Source organism: Rana temporaria, chromosome 1, assembly GCF_905171775.1.
Source record: "Rana temporaria chromosome 1, aRanTem1.1, whole genome shotgun sequence".
Taxonomy (NCBI): Eukaryota; Metazoa; Chordata; class Amphibia; order Anura; family Ranidae; genus Rana; species Rana temporaria.
Genome location: NC_053489.1, coordinates 409617624 through 409641209, shown reverse-complemented (window position 1 = coordinate 409641209; position 23586 = coordinate 409617624). Strand labels below are relative to the sequence as shown.

Below are 23586 nucleotides of genomic sequence, written 5' to 3'. Positions count from 1 at the left end.
CTGTCTACCTGTCTATCTATTTATCTATCTATCTATCTATCTATCTATCTATCTATCTATCTATCTATCTATCTATCTATCTATCTATCTATCTATCTATCTATCTATCTATCTATCTATCTATCTATCTTTCTATCTATCTATCCGTTTATCAATCTGTCTACCTGTCTGTCTATCTGTCTACCTGTCTGTCTACCTATCTGTCTATCAATCTGTCTACCTGTCTGTCTATCTATCTATCTATCTATCAATCTATCTATCTGTCTATTAATCCTATCTATCTATCTATCTATCTATCTATCTATCTATCTATCTATCTATCTATCTATCTATCTATCTATATATCAATATGTCTACCTGTCTGTCTGTCTATATATCTATCTGTCTATCAATCTGTCTACCTGTCTATCTATCTATCTATCTATCTATCTGTCTGTCTGTCTGTTTATCTATCTATCTATCTATCTATCTATCTATCTATCTGTCTATCTATCTATCTATCTATCTATCTGTCTATCTGTCTATCTGTCTATCTGTCTATCTGTCTATCTATCTATCTATCTATCTATCTGTCTATCTGTCTATCTGTCTATCTGTCTATCTGTCTATCTATCTATCTGTCTATCAATCTGTCTATCTGTCTGTCTGTCTGTCTGTCTGTCTATCTGTCTATCTATCTAAACACAGTGGGCCGGATTCAGATACCTGAGCGTATCTGTCCGGCCGGCGTAACGTATCCCCGATACGTTATGCCGCTGTAACTTTGGGCGCTTAGGGCCTGATCCTCAAAAGGGATACGCCGGCGTATCTACTGATACGCCGTCGTATCCCTGTTTCTATCTATGGAACTGATCCACAGAATCAGTTTCACATAGATAGGGAGAAGATCCGACATGTGTAAGGGACTTACACTGTCGGATCTTAGGATGCAGTACCGCAGCCGCCGCTGGGGGCATTTCTCGTCGGAATGCCGCTTCGGGTATGCAAATTAGCACTTACGGAGATCCACGAAGCTTTTACGCTTCGTTTTTTCTCCGTAAGTATTAGTTTGCCGTCGCAATATTAGGGCTGCTTTTACAAAGCCTAAACTGTTTAGGCCTTGTATAAGTAGACCCTTCTATCCCGCGTCGCTGTCTTTTTTTTTTTCAATTTTTTTTTTTCCCGCCGCAACTCGTTTTTTTTTTTTTTTACGCCCGTCGCGATTCTCAAAACCCAGCGCAACGTAAAACCGCGCAAAGCACGTCGGAAAAATTACGTCGGGAGCATGCGCAGTACGTCCGGCGCGGGAGCGCGCCTAATTTAAATGGGACTCGCCCCATTAAATTAGGAATGCCTTGCGCCGGCCGGATTTAAGCTACACCGCTCAAAATTTCTAGGTAAGTGCTTTGTGGATCGGGCACTTAGTTAGAGATTTTGCGGCGGTGTAGCTTAAATGGAAAAAGTTGCGTTGCGCCGGGTTTTTGAGGATTAGGCCCTTAGTTCTGTATTCAGAAAGAACTTGCGCCCATATTTACGGCGGCGTAACGTATGTGTTGCGGCGTAAGGCCGCGTAATTCAAATGGGGATGTTGGGGGCGTGTAGTATTTAAATTTGTCTTGACCCCGCGTTTTTTTACGTTTTTTTTAACGGCGCATGCGCCGTCCGTAAAATATCCCAGTGTGCATTGCTCTAAATCAGTGGTCATCAACCTTGTCCTGCAGGGCCCACTAACAGGCCAGGTTTGCAAGATAACTGAAATACATCACAGCTGATATCATTTGCTCCTCAGTGATTGCAGTATTCTAGTCTGCATCTCCCCAAGGTAATACATAAAACCTGGCCTGTTAGTGGGCCCTGCAGGACAGGGTTGATGACCACTGCTCTAAATGACGTCGCAAGGACGTCATTGGTTTCGATGTGAACGTAAATTACGTCCAGCCGTATTCGCGAACGACTTACGCAAACGACATTAAAAATTCAAAACTCGGCGCGGGAACGACGGCCATACTTAAAGTGGAAGTAAACCCTCCTATTGTTTTCAGCCAAGGAAGCTGCCATCTTGGCCTCTGTTTAATCTGCAACCGCCACAATGATGCACATGTGATCAGTTATGAAACCAGCCATTGGATGGTTTGACAGTTTGGTTGAGAGCACAAGCAAATGTGACATCTAGCATTTCCGGCATGCCGGGAATGTTAACTGTTTTTTTAAACTATCAAATAGATGGGTTTACTTCCGCTTTAACATTAGCTACGCCTCATATAGCAGGGGTAACTATACGCCGGAAAAAGCCAAACGCAAACGACGTGAAAAAAAAGCGCCGGGCGGTCGTTCGTTTCTGAATCGGCGTAAATCCTAATTTGCATATTCCTCGCATAAAAATACGGAAGCGCCACCTAGCAGCCAGCATAAATATGCAGCCTAAGATCCGACGGTGTAAGACACTTACACCTGTCGGATCTTAGGAATATCTATGCGTAACTGATTCTCAGTCGCATAGATACGACCGAGCGCACTCAGAGATACGACGGCGTATCAAGAGATACGCCTTAGTATCTCTTTCTGAATCTGGCCCAGTGAATAGGTGTATGAATTTGGTAAGTTGCATTGCATTGGTAAGTTACATTGCTCTCCGACAGGGATCCTTTGATGACTTTGCCCACCACTGAAGGAGACCAAGATCAGTATAATGAATGTGTGAGTCAGAAAACATATTTTATACAGGAAATCCAACATGATTAAAAAAAAAAAAATACATAAAATAAATATCAAAAGATAGTTTCATAATTAGATATATAGGGCCAGATCCACAAAAACCTGACGTAACTTAAAAAATCCAATTTAAGTTACACTGGCTTAAAGTTTCTACCTAAGTGCCTGATCCACAAAGCACTTATCTAGAAATTTCAGGCTGTGTAACTAAAATTCCGCCGGCGCAAGGCGTTCCTATTCAAATGGGGCGAGTCCCATTTAAATGAGGCGCGCTCCCGCGCCGGCCGTACTGCGCATGCGCGTCGGCCGTACTGCGCATGCGCGAAGTTACGTTACGCCGAGTTTTGAGGATCGCGACGGCTTAAAGTTGCGTCGGGGAAAAAAAAAATGACAGCGGCATGCATTCCTGAGGGAGAACTCATGCCAATTTTCAAAGAAAAAACCGGCATGGGTTCCCCCCCCAGGAGCATACCAGGTCCTTAGGTCTGGCATGGGTTGTAAGGAGACCCCCCCACGCCGAAAAATTGACGTAGGGGGTCCCCCTACAATCCATACCAGACCCGTATCCAAAGCACGCTACCCGGCCGGCCAGGAAGGGAGTGGGGACGAGCGAGCGCCCCCCCCCCCCTCCTGAGCCGTGCCAGGCCGCGTGCCCTCAACATGGGGGGGTTGGGTGCTCTGGGGCAGGGGGGCGCACTGCGGGCCCCCCCACCCCAGAGCACCCTGTCCCCATGTTGATGAGGACAGGACCTCTTCCCGACAACCCTTGCCATTGGTTGTCGGGGTCTGCGGGCGGAGGCTTATCGGAATCTGGGAGTCCCCTTTAATAAGGGGGCCCCCAGATACCGGCCCCCCACCCTAAGTGAATGGATATGGGGTACATCGTACCCCTATCCATTCACCTGGAGGCAAAAAGTAAAAGTTATTAAACACACAACACAAGGCTTTTTAAAATATTTTATTATTCTGCTCCGGACGCCCCCCCTGTCTTCGTTATTAGCTCAATTACCAGGGGGGGCTTCTTCTTCCGCTCTCCGGGGGTCTTCTTCCACTCTCCGGGGGTCTTCCGCTCTCCGGGGGGGCTTCTCCGGACTCCGGGGGGGCTTCTCCGGACTCCGGGGGGCTTCTTCCATCTTCTCCCCTCTTCCGCTCTTGACTCGGCGAACCCCGGTTCTTCTGCAGCTCTCCGGTGCCTTCTTCTTCAGCGCTGGCTGCCTGCTATGTTTGTGTGTTAGCTCGATTTCAAACAGGCAGCCGGCGCGGTCTTCTGTGGCGTCATCTTCTCTTCTGGTCTTCTGTTCTTCCGATGTTGCCTCGTCGCCTGTTGTCGCTGTAATGATGGAAGCGCGCCTTGCATCACATTTATATAGGCATCACCGTCCCATCATGCTCCGGTAGGTACCCACGTGGTGGGTGCCTACCCACGTGCACCCACCACGTGGGTACCTACCGGAGCATGATGGGACGGTGATGCCTATATAAATGGGATGCAAGGCGCGCTTCCATCATTACAGCGACAACAGGCGACGAGGCAACATCGGAAGAACAGAAGACCAGAAGAGAAGATGACACCACAGAAGACCGCGCCGGCTGCCTGTTTGAAATCGAGCTAACACACAAACATAGCAGGCAGCCAGCGCTGAAGAAGAAGGCACCGGAGAGCTGCAGAAGAACCGGGGTTCGCCGAGTCAAGAGCGGAAGAGGGGAGAAGATGGAAGAAGCCCCCCGGAGTCCGGAGAAGCCCCCCCGGAGTCCGGAGAAGCCCCCCCGGAGTCCGGAGAAGCCCCCCCGGAGAGCGGAAGACCCCCGGAGAGCAGAGAAGACCCCCGGAGAGCGGAAGAAGAAGCCCCCCCTGGTAATTGAGCTAATAACGAAGACAGGGGGGGCGTCCGGAGCAGAATAATAAAATATTTTAAAAACCCTTGTGTTGTGTGTTTATTAACTTTTACTTTTTGCCTCCAGGTGAATGGATAGGGGTACGATGTACCCCATATCCATTCACTTAGGGTGGGGGGCCGGTATCTGGGGGCCCCCTTTTTAAAGGGGACTCCCAGATTCCGATAAGCCTCCGCCCGCAGACCCCGACAACCAATGGCAAGGGTTGTCGGGAAGAGGTCCTGTCCTCATCAACATGGGGACAGGGTGCTCTGGGGTGGGGGGGCCCGCAGTGCGCCCCCCTGCCCCAGAGCACCCAACCCCCCCATGTTGAGGGCACGCGGCCTGGCACGGCTCAGGAGGGGGGGGGGCGCTCGCTCGTCCCCACTCCCTTCCTGGCCGGCCGGGTAGCGTGCTTTGGATACGGGTCTGGTATGGATTGTAGGGGGACCCCCTACGTCAATTTTTCGGCGTAGGGGGGGTCCCCTTACAACCCATACCAGACCTAAGGGCCTGGTATGCTCCTGGGGGGGAACCCATGCCGGTTTTGTTTTTTACAAATTGACGTGGAGTTCTCCCTCGGGAAAGCATACCAAATGCCGTCGCTGCAATGGGCCTTTACAAGGTGTGACTAACTTTACACTTTGTAAAACGAGCCCTAATTTTACACTTGCAAAATAACACTTACGGCGCAAAAAAAAAGCTAGAAAGCTTTGTGGATCGCCTTAAGTGCTAATTTGCATACTAGCAATGGCATTTCGACTCGAAATGCCCCCAGCGGCGGATGCGGTACTGCATCCTAAAATTAGGCAGTGTAAATCAATTACACATGCCGGATCTTCTGTGTAACTTTGGAAAAAGCCTTTTGAGGATCGTTTCCAAAGTTACACACAGACTGAACAGCACTTAAGTCGGAGTATCTCTTTTGAGGATCTGGCCCATAATGTATGCATTTAAATATATAAATTTGCTGACAATTGTGCTCGTATTTCAGCTTACCAGTGGTTCAAGTCTAACAGCCTGTTGTCTTTTCCTTGTGTTTACTCTTGCCTTTGTGTCATGAGTAAATACTAGAGATGTTGGATATGGAATCATCTGTTTTGGAGCCATTGAAATGATTCTGTCCTTTAATTTACTTAAATCACGTCGCTGTGCCACGTCCATTGGTTCGCTGTTTTCTGCTTCATCTATGTGTGATGGTAATGATATGCGCACTGATCCTGGTGATATGTTAGCCGCCATTGTTATCTGAAATAGAAGAAAAAAAAAACATTGATATAAAGTGGATTTAACAGGTATCATAATGTGATTTATTTATCCAGCATTGTATTTGAGTATTTGGCATTAAAGCAGCCCATACATGAGTCAGACTGAATTCCCATAGCCACACATTTGAGGTGGATGGGGGGAATCCTCCCACTGAGCTATTAAATTCTGACAGCAGGGAGACTTCCCCACCATCAGAATACAGTGATCAGCATCAGTGGGCCCATTCACAGCAGGGAAGTCTGCCATGGTATGTTTAACCACTTAAGACCCGGACCTTTAGGCAGGTAAAGGACCTGGCCAGTTTTTGCGATTCGGCACTGCGTCGCTTTAACTGACAATTGCGCGGTCGTGCGATGTGGCTCCCAAACAAAATTGGCGTCCTTTTTTTCCCACAAATAGAGCTTTCTTTTGGTGGTATTTGATCACCTCTGCAGTTTTTATTTTTTGCGCTATAAACAAAAATAGAGCGACAATTTTGAAAAAAAATCAATATTTTTTACTTTTTGCTATAATAAATATCCCCCAAAAAGATATAAAAATATTTGTTTTTCCTCAGTTTAGGCCAATACATATTCTTCTACCTATTTTTGGTAAAAAAAATTGTAATAAGCGTTTATCGATTGGTTTGCGCAAAATTTATAGCGTTTACAAAATAGGAGATAGTTTTATTGCATTTTTATTATTTTTTTTTTTTACTACTAATGGCGGAGATCAGCGATTTTTTTCATGACTGCGTCATTATGGCGGACACATCGGAGAATTTTGACACATTTTTGGGACCATTGTCATTTTCACAGCAAAAAATGCTATAAAAATGCATTGTTCACTGTGAAAATGACAATTGCAGTTTGGGAGTTAACCACTAGGGGGCGCTGTAGGGGTTATGTGTGACCTCATATGTTTTTTAACTGTAGGGGGGCGGGGCTGGACGCGTGACGTCATTGATCGTGTTTCCCTATATTAGGAAACACACAATCAATGAAGCTGCCACTGTGAAGAACGGGGAAGCTGTGAGACCGCCAGGCCTTTTTTAGGACCATTCACCGACACGAACAGTGAGTCCGACTTCCGGAACGGAGCCGTAGCAGATAAGTACACACGTAGGGCCCGAACCACATCCAGGGAATGTAAAGTGGCCTCCTTCGGGTTTTTCGGCCGAGGACACAAGGATGGTAACACAATGTCCTCATTAATGTGAAAAGCCGAAACGACCTTTGGGAGAAAAGACGGCTGCGGCCGCAGCACCACCTTATCCTCATGGATGACCAAGTAAGGAGCCTTGCAGGACAAGGCCGCCGGTTCAGACACCCGTCTGACTGAGGTAATAGCTACCAGAAAAACCACCTTCTGTGACAGAGTCAACAAAGGGATCTTCCGAATGTGCTCAAAGGGAGCTTGTTGAAGGACCGAGAGGACTAAATTCAGGTCCCATGGGGGCAGTGGAGGACGCACAGGAGGGGCCACATGCCGGACCCCCTGCACAAACGTACGCACCAAGGAATGCGCTGCCAAGGCTAGAGCTGAAATCTGACTCTTAACCGTACTCAAGGCGAGAGCCTGATCCACTCCACGCTGTAAGAACAGCAGAATCTGGGACGTCACGTATGTACGGGGGTGCCACTTCATCTCTTCACACATAGAGATGTAGGCTTTCCACGTAGGATGGTAAATCTTTCGTGAAGTAGACTTCCATGCACGCAGCATGGTAGAGACCACCGAGCCTGACAGGCCCCGGTCCTTCAGTACCTGGCTCTTAACAGCCACGCCGTTAAAGCCAGTGACTGTAAAGCAGGGTGGAAGATCGGACCCTGCGACAGAAGATCTTCTCTCAGGGGTAGACGCCAAGGGACGTCTGCCACCAGACGCACCAGGTCCACGTACCAGGAGCGGCGCAGCCAATCTGGGGTGATCAGGATTGTTGGAATCCCTTTGGCTTCCACTCTGCACAGCAGGCGAGGAAGAAGTTTCAGAGGAGGGAAGGCGCAAATTAGGCGATAGTGACCCCAAGGTGCCACCAACGCGTCTGACGCGTCCGCCCACAGGTCCTTCGACCTGGCCACGAACCGTGGCACCTTCCGATTGAGACGGGACGCTAGAAGGTCCACTTCTGGAGTGCCCAACTTTTGGCACAGATTCTGAAACACCTCCGGGTGGAGTGACCACTCTCCTTGGTCTAGTGTTTGGCGACTTAGGTAGTCGGCTTGCCAATTCTGTACTCCCGGAATGTACACGGCCGACAGAGCCGGAACGGACCTTTCGGCCCACCGAAGGATGTGCGCGACCTCCATCGCTGCAGCTGAGCTCCGTGTGCCTCCCTGATGATTGATGTACGCCACGGCCGTGGCGTTGTCGGACTGGATCCTGACCGGTCGGTCCTGCAGCTCCAGGGACCACCTGGCAAGGCACAACTTGATTGCTCGGAGTTCCAGTACATTGATTGGAAGGCGGGACTCCTCCTGAGTCCAGCGCCCCTGGGCTGACTGGGTGCCCCAAACGCCCCCCCAGCCGGAGAGGCTGGCATCCGTCGTGACCACTGTCCAATGGCACGGCAGAAATGATTTTCCGGTCCGAAGCACCAGAGACGTCAGCCACCACACCAGGGAGGACTTGACCAGGTGACACATCTGAATCTGATAATCCAGAGACGAAGGGAGCTTGTCCCAACGTGACAGAATTTCCTTCTGTAGCACTCGGGTGTGGAATTGGGCATGCGGAACTGCCTCGAAAGAGGCCACCATCAGACCCAGAACCCTCATGCAGAATCGAAGAGATGACCACTTCTGGGTCGATAACTGCTGCACCGCAGATCGCAGTGTCTGAAGTTTCTCTGTTGGGAGAAAAACTCTCGCCTCCGCGGAATCCAGGATTAACCCCAGGTATTCCAGTCGCTGAGACGGAACCAAGACTGACTTCTGGATATTCAGAAGCCAGCCGAACTCTCGGAGAGTCTGACACGTGATAGACACGTCCTCTTCTAACTCTGAGCTTGAGGAAGCTCTCAGGAGAAGGTCGTCTAGATATCCTATGATAGCGATCCCGCGCTGCCTCAGCAGGGCTAGGATTAGGGCGAGCACCTTGGTAAAAACCCGTGGTGCCGAGGCCAGGCCAAACGGGAGGGCCACAAATTGAAAATGGTCCTCCCCGATAGCAAAGCGCAGAAACCTCTGGTGCTTTGTGCATATGGGAACATGTAGGTATGCGTCCATGATATCCAATGACGCCAGAAAGTCCCCCTGATGGAGCGCTGCCACCACCGAGCGAATCGACCCCATCCTGAATTTTTGCACCTTGACAAAACAATTGAGGGCCTTGAGGTCCAGGATTGGACGGACCCCTTCCTTCTTGGGGACTACAAACAGATTGGAGTAAAACCCCTGAAACCGTTCCATCGAGGTAACCAGCACAATCACTCCCCTAACCAGAAGATCCTGGACTGCCCCTGACAGATCCTTCCGGCGATCCGGAGGAAGCTGGAGGTTGGAAGGAAAAAATCAGTTTGGTGGACAAGAGAGAAACTCTATCTTGTACCCCGAGGAAACTACTTCGCAAACCCAACACTCGGAAAGAAAAAACCTCTATCGAGCCGCCTGCAGCGGGGGTCTTAGCACCTTGAAAACTTTTGACTGCCGCACTGGGCGGGCGAAAAAAACGCTTGGGGGTAGTAAAAGAGGGCCCCTGCTTACGGCGAGGCTCCTTGCCCTTCCCAGACTGTGGGAGCAGAGTGCTCTTACCACCTGTGGCATCCTTTATGATGTCATCCAGAGACGCCCCAAAAAGCCGTTCACCCTTAAAGGGTAAATCCACCAAGGCCTTCTTGGAGGACTGGTCCGCAGACCAGCACTTCAGCCACACAAGGCGGCGTAGTACCACTGCGTAGGCGGAGGCTCTGGAAAGCAAGGGGAGCGTATCCAGGGCCGACTCACAGACAAACTTCAGACCCTAAATCAACTGTTCAGCCAGGTCCACACAGGTCTCGGGAGCACCTTGCGCCTCCAGCTCCTGTAGCAAAAACGTTGCCCGTTCGGTAAGTGTCTGCGACACCAGAGTCCCGGCCAAAACCGGTCTTACTGCCGAACCCACTACTGTGAACATGGAGCGGGCCACAGCCTCCACTCTCCTGTCTGCGGGGTCCTTAAAGGCGGGAGCCCCTTCCACCGGCAACGTGGTGGCTTTGCTCAATCTGGACATGGGAGGGTCCACTGACGGAGGAGAGACCCAGTTTTTCAAAAAGTCCTCCTCAAAGGGATAACGGGTCGCAAAGTATTTTGGAACAGCAAAAACTTTCTGCGGCGTATCCCATTCCTTGTATGGCAACTTTTCCAAATATGGAATACAAGGAAACACTCTTGCGGTGCGGGGTGGCTTGCGGAACCCAAAAGGGACCGGCACATCCGATGCCTCCGCCAAATCCTCAAGTTTCTGAGTATCCCGCACCGCAGTGATAAGAGCTCCAACAAATTCCTTATCATTCACTGACCCTGAAGCAGAGTCATCCTCACTGTCCGCGTGGGTTAAGCCCGCATCATCTGACATGACAGAACCAGAGCCAGACGCAATAACAGAGCCCGACTCTGTGTCAGAGACATCCCCAGAAGCAGGCTCAGGGAGGGGGCGCTTTTTACCCCCCTTCTGGCCACTAGTCGCTTCAATCCTGGCGAGAAACGCCTCAAGGACTGCCGTCATAGCCTCAACAGAGGCGGCAGGGGCATTAAGGGTTAACTCAGGCATTCCTGGGGCAGAAGCGCCTGGTTCAGGCTCCATGTTGTCCCCACCGATATGCCTCCCTGGCACTGCAAGGCAGAAAAACCCACTGGTCACCTCCCGGCTGCAAAACAGAAGGCAGGGGGCCCCCAGGGATCTCACCACCCCACCCAGTTGCAGTGTGAGCTGAAGCGCTGAGAAGTGCTGAGAAGAGCTGGCTGCGCTGTCCCTCAGGGAGAGATTTGCGGTCTTTTGCTACGGTATTTCAGGCACTAGAGGCCAAGACTTTTCCAAGATGGCCGCCGTCTGAGGTAAAAAACACCATGCGGCTACAAGAAAATGGCCACCGAACAATGCAAACCGAGTCCGCGGCAAAATGGCGGCCATACGCAGTATAAAAAGACAGTGACACAGTAAAAAAACACGGCCAGCACACACAGCAACTCCCCAAACGCCACAAAAAAACACAGCACCCTACAACACACGGTCCCCGGTAGCGATAGAACCCCAGGAGGGCCCCCCCTTACAGCCGCCACCCAGCATGGGGAAGGAGGGAGAGGAAGGGAGAGAGGAAAGCAGGGCGGACCCTCATTCGACCTCCCCAGGGAAGCACCAGCCAAACCACCTTGCCAGGGCAAGGGGCCTACTTACCTGTCCTGCGACCACCGGCTGGAGGCATTCCTGACAGAACCAATGTCCGCTAAACGGCATGGCTGTCGACCAGACACACTGTGACAAGGCCATAGAAACCGGTCATATGTGCGCCCTGGAACATGTAGTTCCCCGGCCAACCCTGGAGCAAACGGGGCATGTCGTGGACGACCCAGAGCTGAGCTGAGGGCCGGCACACGCTCGATGGCTGAACATGGGGGGACTACAAGAGTCAAGACCTAGCCTGTCACCCAGTCGGCAGTTGATAGTAGAATCTCAGGAACAAACCAAAATAAAAGCGAAAAAATCGCAAAAGAACTCCAGAGTACAGGGACTCCAGAAGGCCATGTCTCTCCTGACGTTAGGCACAAAAAAAATGGAGCTGCTGAGGCAGAGTGTGGGTTATACCCGGGGGACCACGCCCCCTGGGAGGAGCTGTACTGTGGAAAGTGTTTTAACACTTAAAGTGCTGTTTTCTGCCTAATCTCTCCTGGAAGGAAGGTGCATAATACCCTAAGGTCAAAGGCTGCTGTGTCCGTCCATGAACGGAAGAGAAATTTCTTTTTTTTTTTGTTTTGTTTCGTCTCGTTCCGTAGGTTCGTAAAGATTCGTAATTTCGTAAGATGCAAGTTTTCCTATTCGGACCCGTTCGGATTTCGTAAGACGCAAGTTTTCCAATTCGGACCCGTTCGTATTTTCGGAACAGTTTTATTTTCGTTTATACTGAATGATTCGTAATTCTGTCTAAAATTTTTTCGTTGATTCGAAATTCGTAATTTTGTTAGATAATAATTTTCGTTTAATGGATTCGTAATTTTGTACTTTGTAAATACATTGTGGCGCGGTCATTCGCAATCCCGTATTTTAGTTTAATTTTCAACACACGGCTAATCCATATTACTGTAAGATAGACTTTCTCTAAAGCCCTGTACACACGGTCAGACTTTTTGCCAACGAACTTCAAAATGAGCGTTTTCCAAAAAATCCGACCATGTGTACGCTCCATCGAACAAACTTTTTCGGTTTCAAAAGTCCGGCCAACTCCCTTCGGACAAAAATAAGATGTGGGCAGCAGAGAGCACAAGATAGGTGAGATAGGGGAAAGAAGAATAAATCTGGCCATGGTTGGAACAATTTTTAACACTGCAAAGCAGTGGTACAACAATCACATTTTATTCATGCTGTTTAAAGAGGCCATGTCACCAGCTTAAAAAAAATGCTTATAAAAGCACTATCAAGTATTTTAAACACTTACTTGCACGGTTTTTCCATTCCATAAATTATTTTTATGCAATTGCAATGAGTCTTTGAACTTGCTAGAAAAATTGAGAACCCCCTTATATCAGGTTTCCCATCAGCGTCTCCCTTACATTAGGATCCCGATCCGAGCCTCCTTTACATCAGGGAGCCCATCAGAGTCCTCCTTTGCATCAGGGTCCCCATCTGAGTCTCCTTTACATCAGGGTCCCCATCAGAATCCTCTATTTCATCAGGTTCCCCATCAGAGTCTCCTTTGCATCAGGGTCCCCATCAAATACCCTCCCCTTTACATTAGTGTCCCATTATCACTAAAGCCTTGTACACACGATCGGATTATTCAACGGGAATGACAGGCTGTTGACGGATAATCCGACCGTTGGTACACTCCATCGGATTTTCCGCCAATAATTGTTGGGTAGCATGCTTTAAAATTGTCTGACAAAAAAAGTCCATCGGCCAAAACTCCAAAGTAAAAACACGCATTCTTGGAAGCAATGCTCACCATAACACAACATTACCAAAAGGTGCCCAAAGGGTGGCGTTAAAGAGCTGAAAAAACACATTGTTTTGTGTTTGTTGGCCAACAATTCTTTGCCGTTTGTATGCAATACAAGTTCTTGGCCAACGTCCTTTGGACAAAAGTCCTGCGCTTTGTCTGCAGAAAATCCGATCGTGTGTGCAAGGCTTAAGGCTTACAGCAAGGCAGTTGCAACAAGGCAGGAGCTAGGAAGAACAGGTTTGGATAAAGGGAAGATCTGTCATCATTTGAATGCTGGAGTGAACATGTCACTGGTTGCTAGGACACAGGTGGGGGAATCAGAGACCATAGACAGCCTCTGTTGCCCTAAAACTTTAATCATTGCACCTCGAGGATACGCCGCCCACTAATCCTAGCTGTGGGCTGCATAACTTTTTTATAGTGGGAGATGTAGTTTGAATTCTCCCGGGCTAGACCAAGAAAGGATCCTCTGTCAGGTTTTTAATATGGCCCCACATTTTATCTTGTTGCTACTTGTACCTCACCTTTCCCAGATAGCAAAGATAACTTGCCACACATTTGTGGCAGTGTTGAATTGTAAGTCTGGTAACTTTCTGCACATTTTCACTGGAAAGTTGTACACTTGCAGAGCACTTGAAGCACAAGTTCTAGTTCATACGTTTACAATTTATAGAAACTTTGTGTGGCAAGTCTCTAGCAAGAGCAAAGTTTCAGTGGTGAGTCTACAGCAAGAGCTCTGCAAGTATACAGAATGAAAATTCAGCCACAGTGACCCCTGTGGTGGGAAGACTATTGCACAACATAACTGAACCAGAACTTGCAGCAGACTTGCAGAATGTTTGCAAAGAAAGTTGATCTGGAGTCATGCAATGTGCAACAAACTTGTGAAGCCTGGCAAATTTAGCAATAGCTTAGTGAATGATTTTCACAGGTGACAGGAAGTGAGGAAAAATCTCCTCAATGTACTCACTGACAGAAATAAAATCAGTACAGAGATTTTACCTCGTCTACACTATTCACAAGTAAAAAACTGCAGTAAGGCTTCAAACAAGGTGGTAGCAGGTTGTATCATACAGCTTTACATGTTGGTTGTGAAAAAACATTATTTTTTTTTCATATTTATACAGAACTGTTCAGTCTCATAAAAGAGGAAGTTGCACCATCCATTTACTGAATGAGAAAACTCAAATTTGACCACAAACATGTCACTGCTCTGACAAATCCTAGAGATTTCCTTTTTCTAAGTAATTTTTTTATTTAAATATTGATAACAAATACATAGTAGAAAGACAGAAACAAAATGTTCATTTATTGATATAAGCTTGCAATATGCACAAGTACTGTATATATGACAGCGTTGCCAATGTCTCAGAAACAATATCGTGGGTCAAATAAACCGTGACATAGACAGCAAGTAGTGTCACCTGTATAGCAACATGCCCTCATGTCCAGGTGAGAAAGGTGAACATAGATTTCTCTCAGTTTGGTCAATGGGGACAAAGAAAAACCCCACAAAGTTTGAGCTCAGAATGCCAAGAAGATCTGAGGCCGAGAAGAAAGGGAGAGCTACAAAGAGGAATAAATACAAAGGGGGGGGAGAGAAGGGAGCAGAGGGTACGGGCAGGGCCGGTACAAGGCAGGGGCGGAAGGGGAAGATGACCTGGGCGGGACTAATTTATTAGAGGAAGGGGGGCGCAGGTGAAGTGCCGACGGTGGCTGGACTGTACACGCGCTGCACTAGAATACTGCACAGCCAGCCAGCCAGCCAGCCAGAGCTGCTATGATGTGCCAAATGCGCTCCTGCACCCGGCACAAGCGAGGACGAGCCCTTCACTTCCCTATCAGGCAGAGCAATCTCCGCCCGACAGGCGTCTCCTAGTCCGGTCCCGGCGTGACATCACTGAGAGGCCGGCTGGGAGGTGGGAGTGTAAAGGAGCATAGAGTGCTGCCGGAGCGAGTGTGGAGGAGGAACCAAGCAATAGTAAGCCATCTGCAGATTAATTTAACTCCTCTTTTGGGGGGCGGTTAATATATTACCAATGGTATTTTTTTAATATGCATGAAGGGGTTAATGTGTATTGCCAGTGCTGCATTGGTGACAAGTGGCAGTTGTTTAACCTCTTTGGGCTGCATTAGTGACACCAGTGTCAGTGTTAATTAACTGCTGCAGCATGCAGGGGTTAATTAACCCTGATGCCACTAATGCAACACAAAGGGGTTAATTAACTGCCACTTGTAACTAATGCAGCACTGGCAATACACATCAACCCCTTCATGCTGCATATTACAAATACCATTGGTAATTAACCACTTGCCAACACATTGCAGTACATAAATGGGGTGGCAGCTACAAGCACCGTGGAGTACCCATCACTGCCTGTTTCAGCCAAGGGTCTGTAGCGAACACATCACATGTGATTCGCACCCACATTGCCGATCACATGCGGTGTCTGCAATAGGAGTTCAGCTATACAGTTGTATGGCTGAACTTGCATTGGATTTGCACAAAAAAGATTCAGGGACTTTTTTTTCCCCCACACTAGAATCAGATCGCATGTTCGTGTGTTCTCACTCATGTGATCCGATTCCTGTCCGAATCCACAGTTCGCACTGCAATCTGCAAACCAATCTTGGGGTGTCATTAACATTGTTTCGACACCTGCAGCAGTTCGCAGAGGGCAGCGTGAACTGCCTGTGGGGGAGATGCGATGCGGGAACCGGCGCTGGAATCGCACTGGTTCTCATATTGCTACAGTGTGAACCTAGGCTTAGGGATTCGGGTGCGTGCCCCTGCCCGACTACTCCCCTGTTATTTGACACAGTGGGAGCAGGGGTGTTGCTAGGTGTCAAAAAGACCAGGGGCTTCAGCCCGAAGCCAAGCCGGCCGGTGGAGTGGCGCAGGGTGACCTACCTGACACATACCCAGACCTACGTGTGTGTGTGTGTGTGTGTCAGTACACACACTGACATAACCTGCATACACTAACACTGACCTGACTACACTGACCTGACTACACTGACCTGACTACACTGACCTGACTACACTGACCTGACTACACTGACCTGACTACACTGACCTGACTACACTGACCTGACCACACTGACCTGACCACACTGACCTGACTACACTGACCTGCATACACTGACCTGCAACTTCCTAGTGGTTCGAGGAATGTTGTCAGCGGTTACTGCCCGCCGTGGCTTATGGCTTCGTCCCTGATCGGCGGATCCAGCTTCAAAGCAAGTTTGGTGCCGCATTCCCTTTGAGGGCTCCTCTCGCTTTGGCAATAAACTTGATACTGCCATTTCCCGGGCCACAGGTGGTAAGTCGTGGTCCCTCCCTCAGGACAGGCGTTTACTAAATCAGAAACACATTTATTTCAGAGCACAAGGGAAGCATGCAGCTACAGGCCTGGTCGTGAATTTTCAAGGCCCTGGAAATCCAGACAGTCTTCTTTCAAGAAGCAAACTAAGAGTACTCCTAGTAATCAGGAGTCTACTGAAAAGTCTTTCTGAAATTGGGCGGCCTCAATTTGAGATTTTTGGACCATCAAGACGGTCTCTTCAGGCCACACCTGGGTCTTCAACAGCAACCCCAGGCTCAGATTCATGCCTACAACTCTTCTTAACGCTAGAAGAAATAGTACTAACAAAGTTTACGAGCGTATCTGATCAAAATTCACAGATCACATGTCTTCCAGAACTAACCCTTGCAGTTCCCCAGAAGTCCAAGATATATTCAGGTTTTTTTTTTACAAACAGGTTTGGACTTGCCTTTAGCAATCAGTTCACTCTGAGTACAAATCTCAGCCATCTCTGCATTTACTGGAATCTCTTGGGCCAATCATCCCTTGGTTCACCAGTTCAAGGATGCCATCCGGCTTAGACCCCAGAGAAAACCAAGGTTCCCCAAATGGGATCTGCCTCTTGTCCTGGGCTATCTTACCATGATCAGCTCTGATCCGGATAAACTATTATCAGCTAAGGATCTTACTCTCAAGACCGTCTTTCTAGTAGCGGTCACTTCAGCTAAAAGAGTCTCTGAAATCCGAAAATTTGGGTTCAAAAGAACCATTCTTGACCTTCTTTCCAGATAGAGCAATATTAATTCCTATGCTGGGCTCAAATCCTAAAGTTACATACATTTTTCATGAAAATCAGGAAATTGTACTGCCCACTTTCGGGTTATCCGAAGATCAAAGTATTCATCCCCTTGATATGGGGCACACATTAAGTCAATATCTGGAAATGACAGAATCTTTCAGACAAACAGATTTTCTTTTCATTTTTTTCTTCATAGAAAGAACAAAAGCAAAACGGGCCTCAATCAGATCCTTTGCAGCTTGGATAGTTCAGACCATCCAGAGGGCATACAAAGCCAAGGGCTTGGCTCCTCCAGAGGCAGTTACTGCGCACTCAACCTGGAGCATTTCGACTTCTTGGGCAGCCTCACGTCATGTCTCACCTGAAGTTATATGCAGAGCGACTTCATGGTCATCTATTAATACGCTTTGTTTCCCACTATTGTGTTGAACTGTCTGCTTTATCCTCACTGAATTTTAATTTACAAGTGCTGTCAGTTGACAGTGTTAAATTAATTTATTTTCTTGACTCAGCATTTTGCCCGCCGGGTTTGTTTGGCGAGTTATTTCCCACACGTATGCTGCCATGGAGCATGTCAGGAAAACTGAAAATTTATTATCAAATACTTACCGTAATTTTCCTTTCCTGAAAGGCTCCATAGCAGTCCCTCCCAATGCTTGGAGTAGGCTAGTTACGGAACACAGCTGAGAGCCCACAGCTTAAATTTATAGGGAGGGGTCCTATTGGGTAGTTATGGAGGCGGGGTCAACCCACACGTATGCTGCCATGGGGCCTTTCAGGAAAGGAAAATTACGGTAAGTATTTGATAATACATTTTCTGTTTTTTTACAAGCCGAAAAATGATTGTGTGTACGCGGCATTAGAACTGAGCCATCAGCAGTCTTTGTTAGCTCAGATCTTATAGCCAGATTCACAAAGAGTTACGCCGGCGTATCAGTAGATACGCCGTCGTAACTCGGAATCTAAGCCGTCGTATGTTTAAGTGTATTCTTAAACTGAGATACACTTAAACCTAGCTAAGATATGACGGCTTGCGCTGTCGTATCTTAGCTGTCTAGTTCCGACGGCCGATAGGGGCGTGAAAGCTGATTTACGCCTAGAATGCGTAAATCAGTGAGATACGCCGATTCACGAAGGTACGCTTGCCCGTCGCAGTAAAGATACGCCCTTTACGTAAGGCGATTCCCGGCATAAAGTTAGTCGAACAAATAGCTGGCCTAGTCAATGCGTCGAAATTTGAAAAATGTACGTCGTTTGCGTAAGTCGTCCGTGAATGGGGCTGGATGTAATTTACGTTCACGTCAAAACCAATACGTCCTTGCGGCGTACTTTGGAGCAATGCACACTGGCATATGTCCACGGACGGCGCATGCGCCGTTCGTAAAAAACGTCAATCACGTCAGGTCACGAGTAATTTACATAAAACACACCCCCTCATTTGAATTAGGCGCGCTTAGGCCGGCCCATTTACGCTACACCGCCGTAACTTAGGAGGCAAGTGCTTTGTGAATACAGCACTTGCCTCTCTGACTTACGGCGGCGTAGCGTAAATACGATACGCTACGCCGACTCACTAATACGCCGCCGTACCTGAATCTACCTATTAGTGTAGAGATGGCCATCTAGGAGAATATGAATGTTTATTATTTTAGATTCGCACACTTCTCTTTAAACCTGGTTTAAAAATAATGTACAAAATGGTCCCCAGGAACTCAAAGCAGAAATACAACGCAAATTAAAAACCCTAAAAACCCTAATACCATAAGATACCCCTTGTATTGTGACCGCCACTACATCCCTGATATCCCCTACACTGTGGCCTCTCTACATCCCTGATACCTCTAGCACTATAGCCACCCAACTACCCCAAACATTGCTACCCCCTATACACCCCAGATCCCCCTCAGCATTGTTTTCCCCCATACACCCTTGATATCCCGCAGCACCATTATTACATCCATGTAGTACCCCCTTTTCCAGTGGAGATACAGTGCATGTAAACTTTTGGCTCTGTGCCCACCTCCAGCACTGCACTCACCTATACCAATCAAGCAGGCAGAAGAGGGAGCATCCCTCCGGGCATTCCAAGCTTTTAGATGCAAACAGTGCTGGACAGCTGGGCTTACCATGACACCATCCACAATGCTACTTCCGCAGGTGGGCTCTCAGTGCTGCCGACTCAGCAGTTCCCACTCCAGCTCCTACACCACAGCCTTTGAGTCCCGAGTATTCAAGCTGCATGGGGAAGGGTCAGAGCATCACTGGCACTCCGGCCCTGCCTCTCCCTGCTGGCTGTGAAACAATAGGTATTGTTCTGCACCGCACCGCACCACCTGTCTTCCCTGTGTATCCACCACATCATGGGGCCCCCAATGTTGGGGCAGCGTGGGCTCAAGGACCAGCTGCTTTGGGGAAAGTGCAGGGGCCCCCCATGCAGCTGGGGCCCCTGGGCAGTGCCCAGGTGTGCCCTCTTAATAAGACAGCCCTGGCTGGCTGGCGCGAGTGCCTAAAGGGTCATGGGGGGGTGCTATATCCAGTGTCACTGGTAACTAACCATTATAGTGTCAACCACGGAGGTAACCACATTGGTGACAGGGAATGCATGGTAATGCATGGACTCTAATTGATAGGCACCCATAGGAGTCCCCAGGGCACTGCAACCCACGTCAGTCCTCGCACTGCCTAACTAACCACCAGGATGAGATCCCCCATGTCTGCCGCGGGGGGAACTATTTGGGCGGCCCGCGTCCGCACCTGTTTTATTACTCATCGGATTGGCTCTCCTGAAGAAGCGGTATCCCCAGAAACTAATAGAGATTTCGTCCAATCTTTGATTTGTATGATTGTCTTGTAATTTTTTATCTGTAATAAATCCTTTTTAATGCAACTGCTTTTATTCTTCCTTATCAGTACCGAGATAGTCCACCAACATTTGGGTGGGCATGCCCCTAAGTCTAGCTTCAGCAACTATTCTTTTGCCCCCACCCTTCCTCTCTTCTACATTAATTTGGATGATGGTACGATGTTATAGTTTTTATTTATCTTCTACATGAGGCTATACTCCAATTTTGGTCATTTTTATTATTATTTTTTTTACTAGTAATGGCGGCGATCTGCGATTTTTATCGTTACTGCGATATTGCGGTGGACACATCAGACACAACTGACACTATTTTGGGACCATTCACATTTATACAGCGATCAGTGCTATGAAAATGCACTGATTACTGTATAAATGTCAATGGCAGGGAAAGGGTTAACACTAGGGGCGATCAAGGGGTTAAATGTGTTACCTAGGGAGTGATTCTAACTGTAGGGAGAGGGGACTCACAAGGGAAGGAGACTGATCGGTGTTCCTCTGTGCTGGGAACACATGGATTGGTCTCCTCTCACCTGACAGGACGTGGATCTGTGTTTTTACACACAGAGATCCACGGTTCTGCTCTGTTACCGAGGAATTGCGGGTGCCCGGCAAACATCGCAGCCGCCGGGCACGCGCATCGTCTCCCGAGTCACACGGCAGGTGCACGCGCCCCCTATAGGTCCGGGAAGCAGTGAAAGTCATATGACGCAAGTGGTTAAACAATATAGACAATTATTTTTAAGGTTTTACATAGCTATAACTGCACAAGGGACCAACCTGATGTGATCTAGCAGGACTTCAATTTTCTAAAAAAAAATGTACATATTTATATTCACATTTTACCTGATTTAGGGCCAGTTCACACCACATACAGTCCGGTGTTTTTTTTTTTTCTACATCAAAAATGCACGGAAGGTAGGTTATATTCCAATGGAATAGTTCACTCCAATGCGGTCAGTTCCAGGGCGTTACAATTCCAAAAAAAAAAAAAGTGCAGTGCAACGCATCAAAAATGCACCAGAATGCACTGGAACACATGAAAAACGCACCAGACCCCCGGTCTAGTAGTTCTTCAGAAATGGAGATCAGATGCCTCCCTAAACGTTACTGAAGTGACATCTTTGGTCCAACAAAATGATACATATGAACAACACCTACTTACTATAAATTCCCTTACTGGTACCACATTTCACCAAAAATGGGAAATATGGCCTAAAGTCACCACCTAGACCCCTCTGGCATGCGCTTACTGCGCTCTATCACTCGCTGGGTTACACAACGTATGTGTGTTATAGTTATACTACTACTATTGTTTTTTATACAGATACTGTTAGAACCTGCCATTACCATAGTTACATAGGGCCAGATCCACATACATGTAGAATGGCGCAGCGTATCAGAGATACACTACGCCGCCGTACCTTACCTGGCGCATTTTCGAATCCTCAGCGATTTCGCGCCGTAAGTTACGGCGGCGTAGTGTATTTCTGGCGGCGGATTTGAAATTGGGCGGGTTGGGGGCAGGTTTCATTTAAATGAAGCGCATCCCCGCGCCGAATGAAATGCGCATGCGTCGTCAAGAAATTTCCCACCGTGCTTTGCGCAAAATGACGTCGCAACAACGTCATTTTTTGAACTTAGACAAGAGTTACATCCATCCCTATTCACGGACGACTTACGCAAAAAAAAGTTCAAGTTTCGACGCGGGAACGTTGGCCATACTTAACATGGCAAGTCTATTTATACCCCGAAAAACACCAGCTTTAACTATACACCGGAAAAAGCCGACTACAGACGACGTTAGAAAATGCGACAGCCGCGCGTACGTTCGTGGATCGTCGTAAATCGCTAATTTGCATACCCGACACGGAAAACGCCACCCAGCGGACGCCAAAGTATTGCATCTTAGATCCGAAGGCGGACGAAGACGTACACCTGTCGGATCTAACCCAGAAGCCGTTGTATCTTGTTTTGAGGATTCAAAACAACGATACGACGCGGGAAATTTGAAAGTACGCCGGCGTATCAGTAGATACACCGGCGTACTTCGTCTGTGGATCTGGCCCCTAGTTACATAGTTAGACAGGTTAAAAAAATACAAAAGTCCATCTTGTTCAACCATAAAACAATAAATAAATAAAATAAAACATATAATACAATCCCATATACCCAATTCTATACCCACAGTTGATCCAGAGGAAGGCGAAAAAATCCCAGCAGAGCATGATCCAATTTGCTACAGCAGGGGAAAAAATTCCTTCCTGATCCCCCGAGAGGCAATCAGATTTTCCCTGGATCAACTTTACCTACAAATCTTAGTACCCCGAGAAAAAAAAGTACCCAGAGAAGAAAAAAAGCATCTGGAATGCACCCGGAAACGCATCAAAAACGAACCGGAATTAGTCAAAATCGCGCATGCAGAAATGTATCCGGAATGGATCTGGGGTGCGTTTTTGTGGTGTGAAACAACTCTTGAAGGAATTGTAAAGGTGTGTTTTTTTTAAATAACAAACATGTTATACATACCTGCTCTGTACTAGGGTTTTACACGGAGTGGCCCCGATCCTCCTCTTCTGGGGTCCCCCAGTGGCGCTCCTGGCTCCTCCTCTTCTCGAGTGCCCCCATGTAGAGCCGCTTTCCATGGGGGCACCTTTGTAGGCACGCTTCCGAGTCCTGCTGATGCATCCACTGACACAGACAGAATGACTCTGCCCCCGTGTCACTGGATTTGGTTGACAGCAGCGCAAATTTGCACAGTGCGTCTTCTGGTCCATTTCAGGCTCGACTTCAGCCCAAAATTTCTGCTGAAATTGGAACTGAGACGGTCTCCTGCTGCGGCGATGGTGCAAACCCAGCCTTAAACTAGATTGCATACCTAAAGCCTGCCATACACTATACAATCTGGTTATACAATTTCTTCAGAACTTCCTTTCGATTTACCAAAACTGTGTCATAGGATGATAATCGGAAAAAAATCCATACGCTTTTAATTAAATCAGGCAGGTGCTTGTGCTACATATTTGATGGCAGATATAAAGGAGATTATACAGTCAGATTGTATAGTGTATCATCAAATTTATACATATCCCTAACTCTAATCTTTAAACAGGTTTCAAATCCATACAGAAGGACTATATTCGCTGTCTCTCTTACTGACATGACAGAAAAATAATAGGCACATACATGTTTTATTAAACATTCTATGCAATGGAGGGAGAGACTTACCGAACGGCCAGAAACTAACACAGTTTTCCAGGTCCCGAGAGTGTTTACAGTTGCCTAGCAACAGCAGCTTGTCTCCGTACACTGGGACCGAGGTGGGCGGAGTTTAGCCTGCCCAGTTACCAGGGTGAAGCTCTGTAAATGCTAGCTACGGATCCCCGTACAGATCCACCCTGAAATAGGGCGATGATCTGTCACACAGACCTGCCTGCCGGTGTAAATGTATACATTACATATGGCAAGGGCAATAAGACCAAATTCACTGACATTCACTCTCATGGCAGAGTATAAGACACTAGTCTGTTATGCGTTTTACACTTACACAAGACAAACAGGATTTACGTGAGGAGGTGAGGGAGAGCTGTGCGAGGCAGTGCTGCAGCTGCTGGGGGGAAGGCGAGCTGTGTGTAGCTGTGCATTATAGGTTACTGGTCACACTGCTCCCCAAGAA

General features: G+C 47.9%; 1 protein-coding gene across 1 annotated transcript in view; it reads right to left on the bottom strand.

Annotated features, from left to right (window-relative positions):
• Nucleotides 1–23225, bottom strand: part of DNAH6 (dynein axonemal heavy chain 6) — a 386479-nt gene extending 363254 nt beyond the window's left edge. Inside the window, exons 1-2 of the mRNA XM_040324272.1 lie at nucleotides 23139–23225; nucleotides 5566–5814 (exon numbers count right to left, since the gene is read on the bottom strand). Of these exons, the coding sequence (XP_040180206.1) occupies nucleotides 5566–5808 (243 nt within the window). The 5' untranslated portion in view covers nucleotides 5809–5814; nucleotides 23139–23225. The remainder of the gene's footprint in view (nucleotides 1–5565; nucleotides 5815–23138) is intronic.
• Nucleotides 23226–23586: the final 361 nt, after the last annotated feature.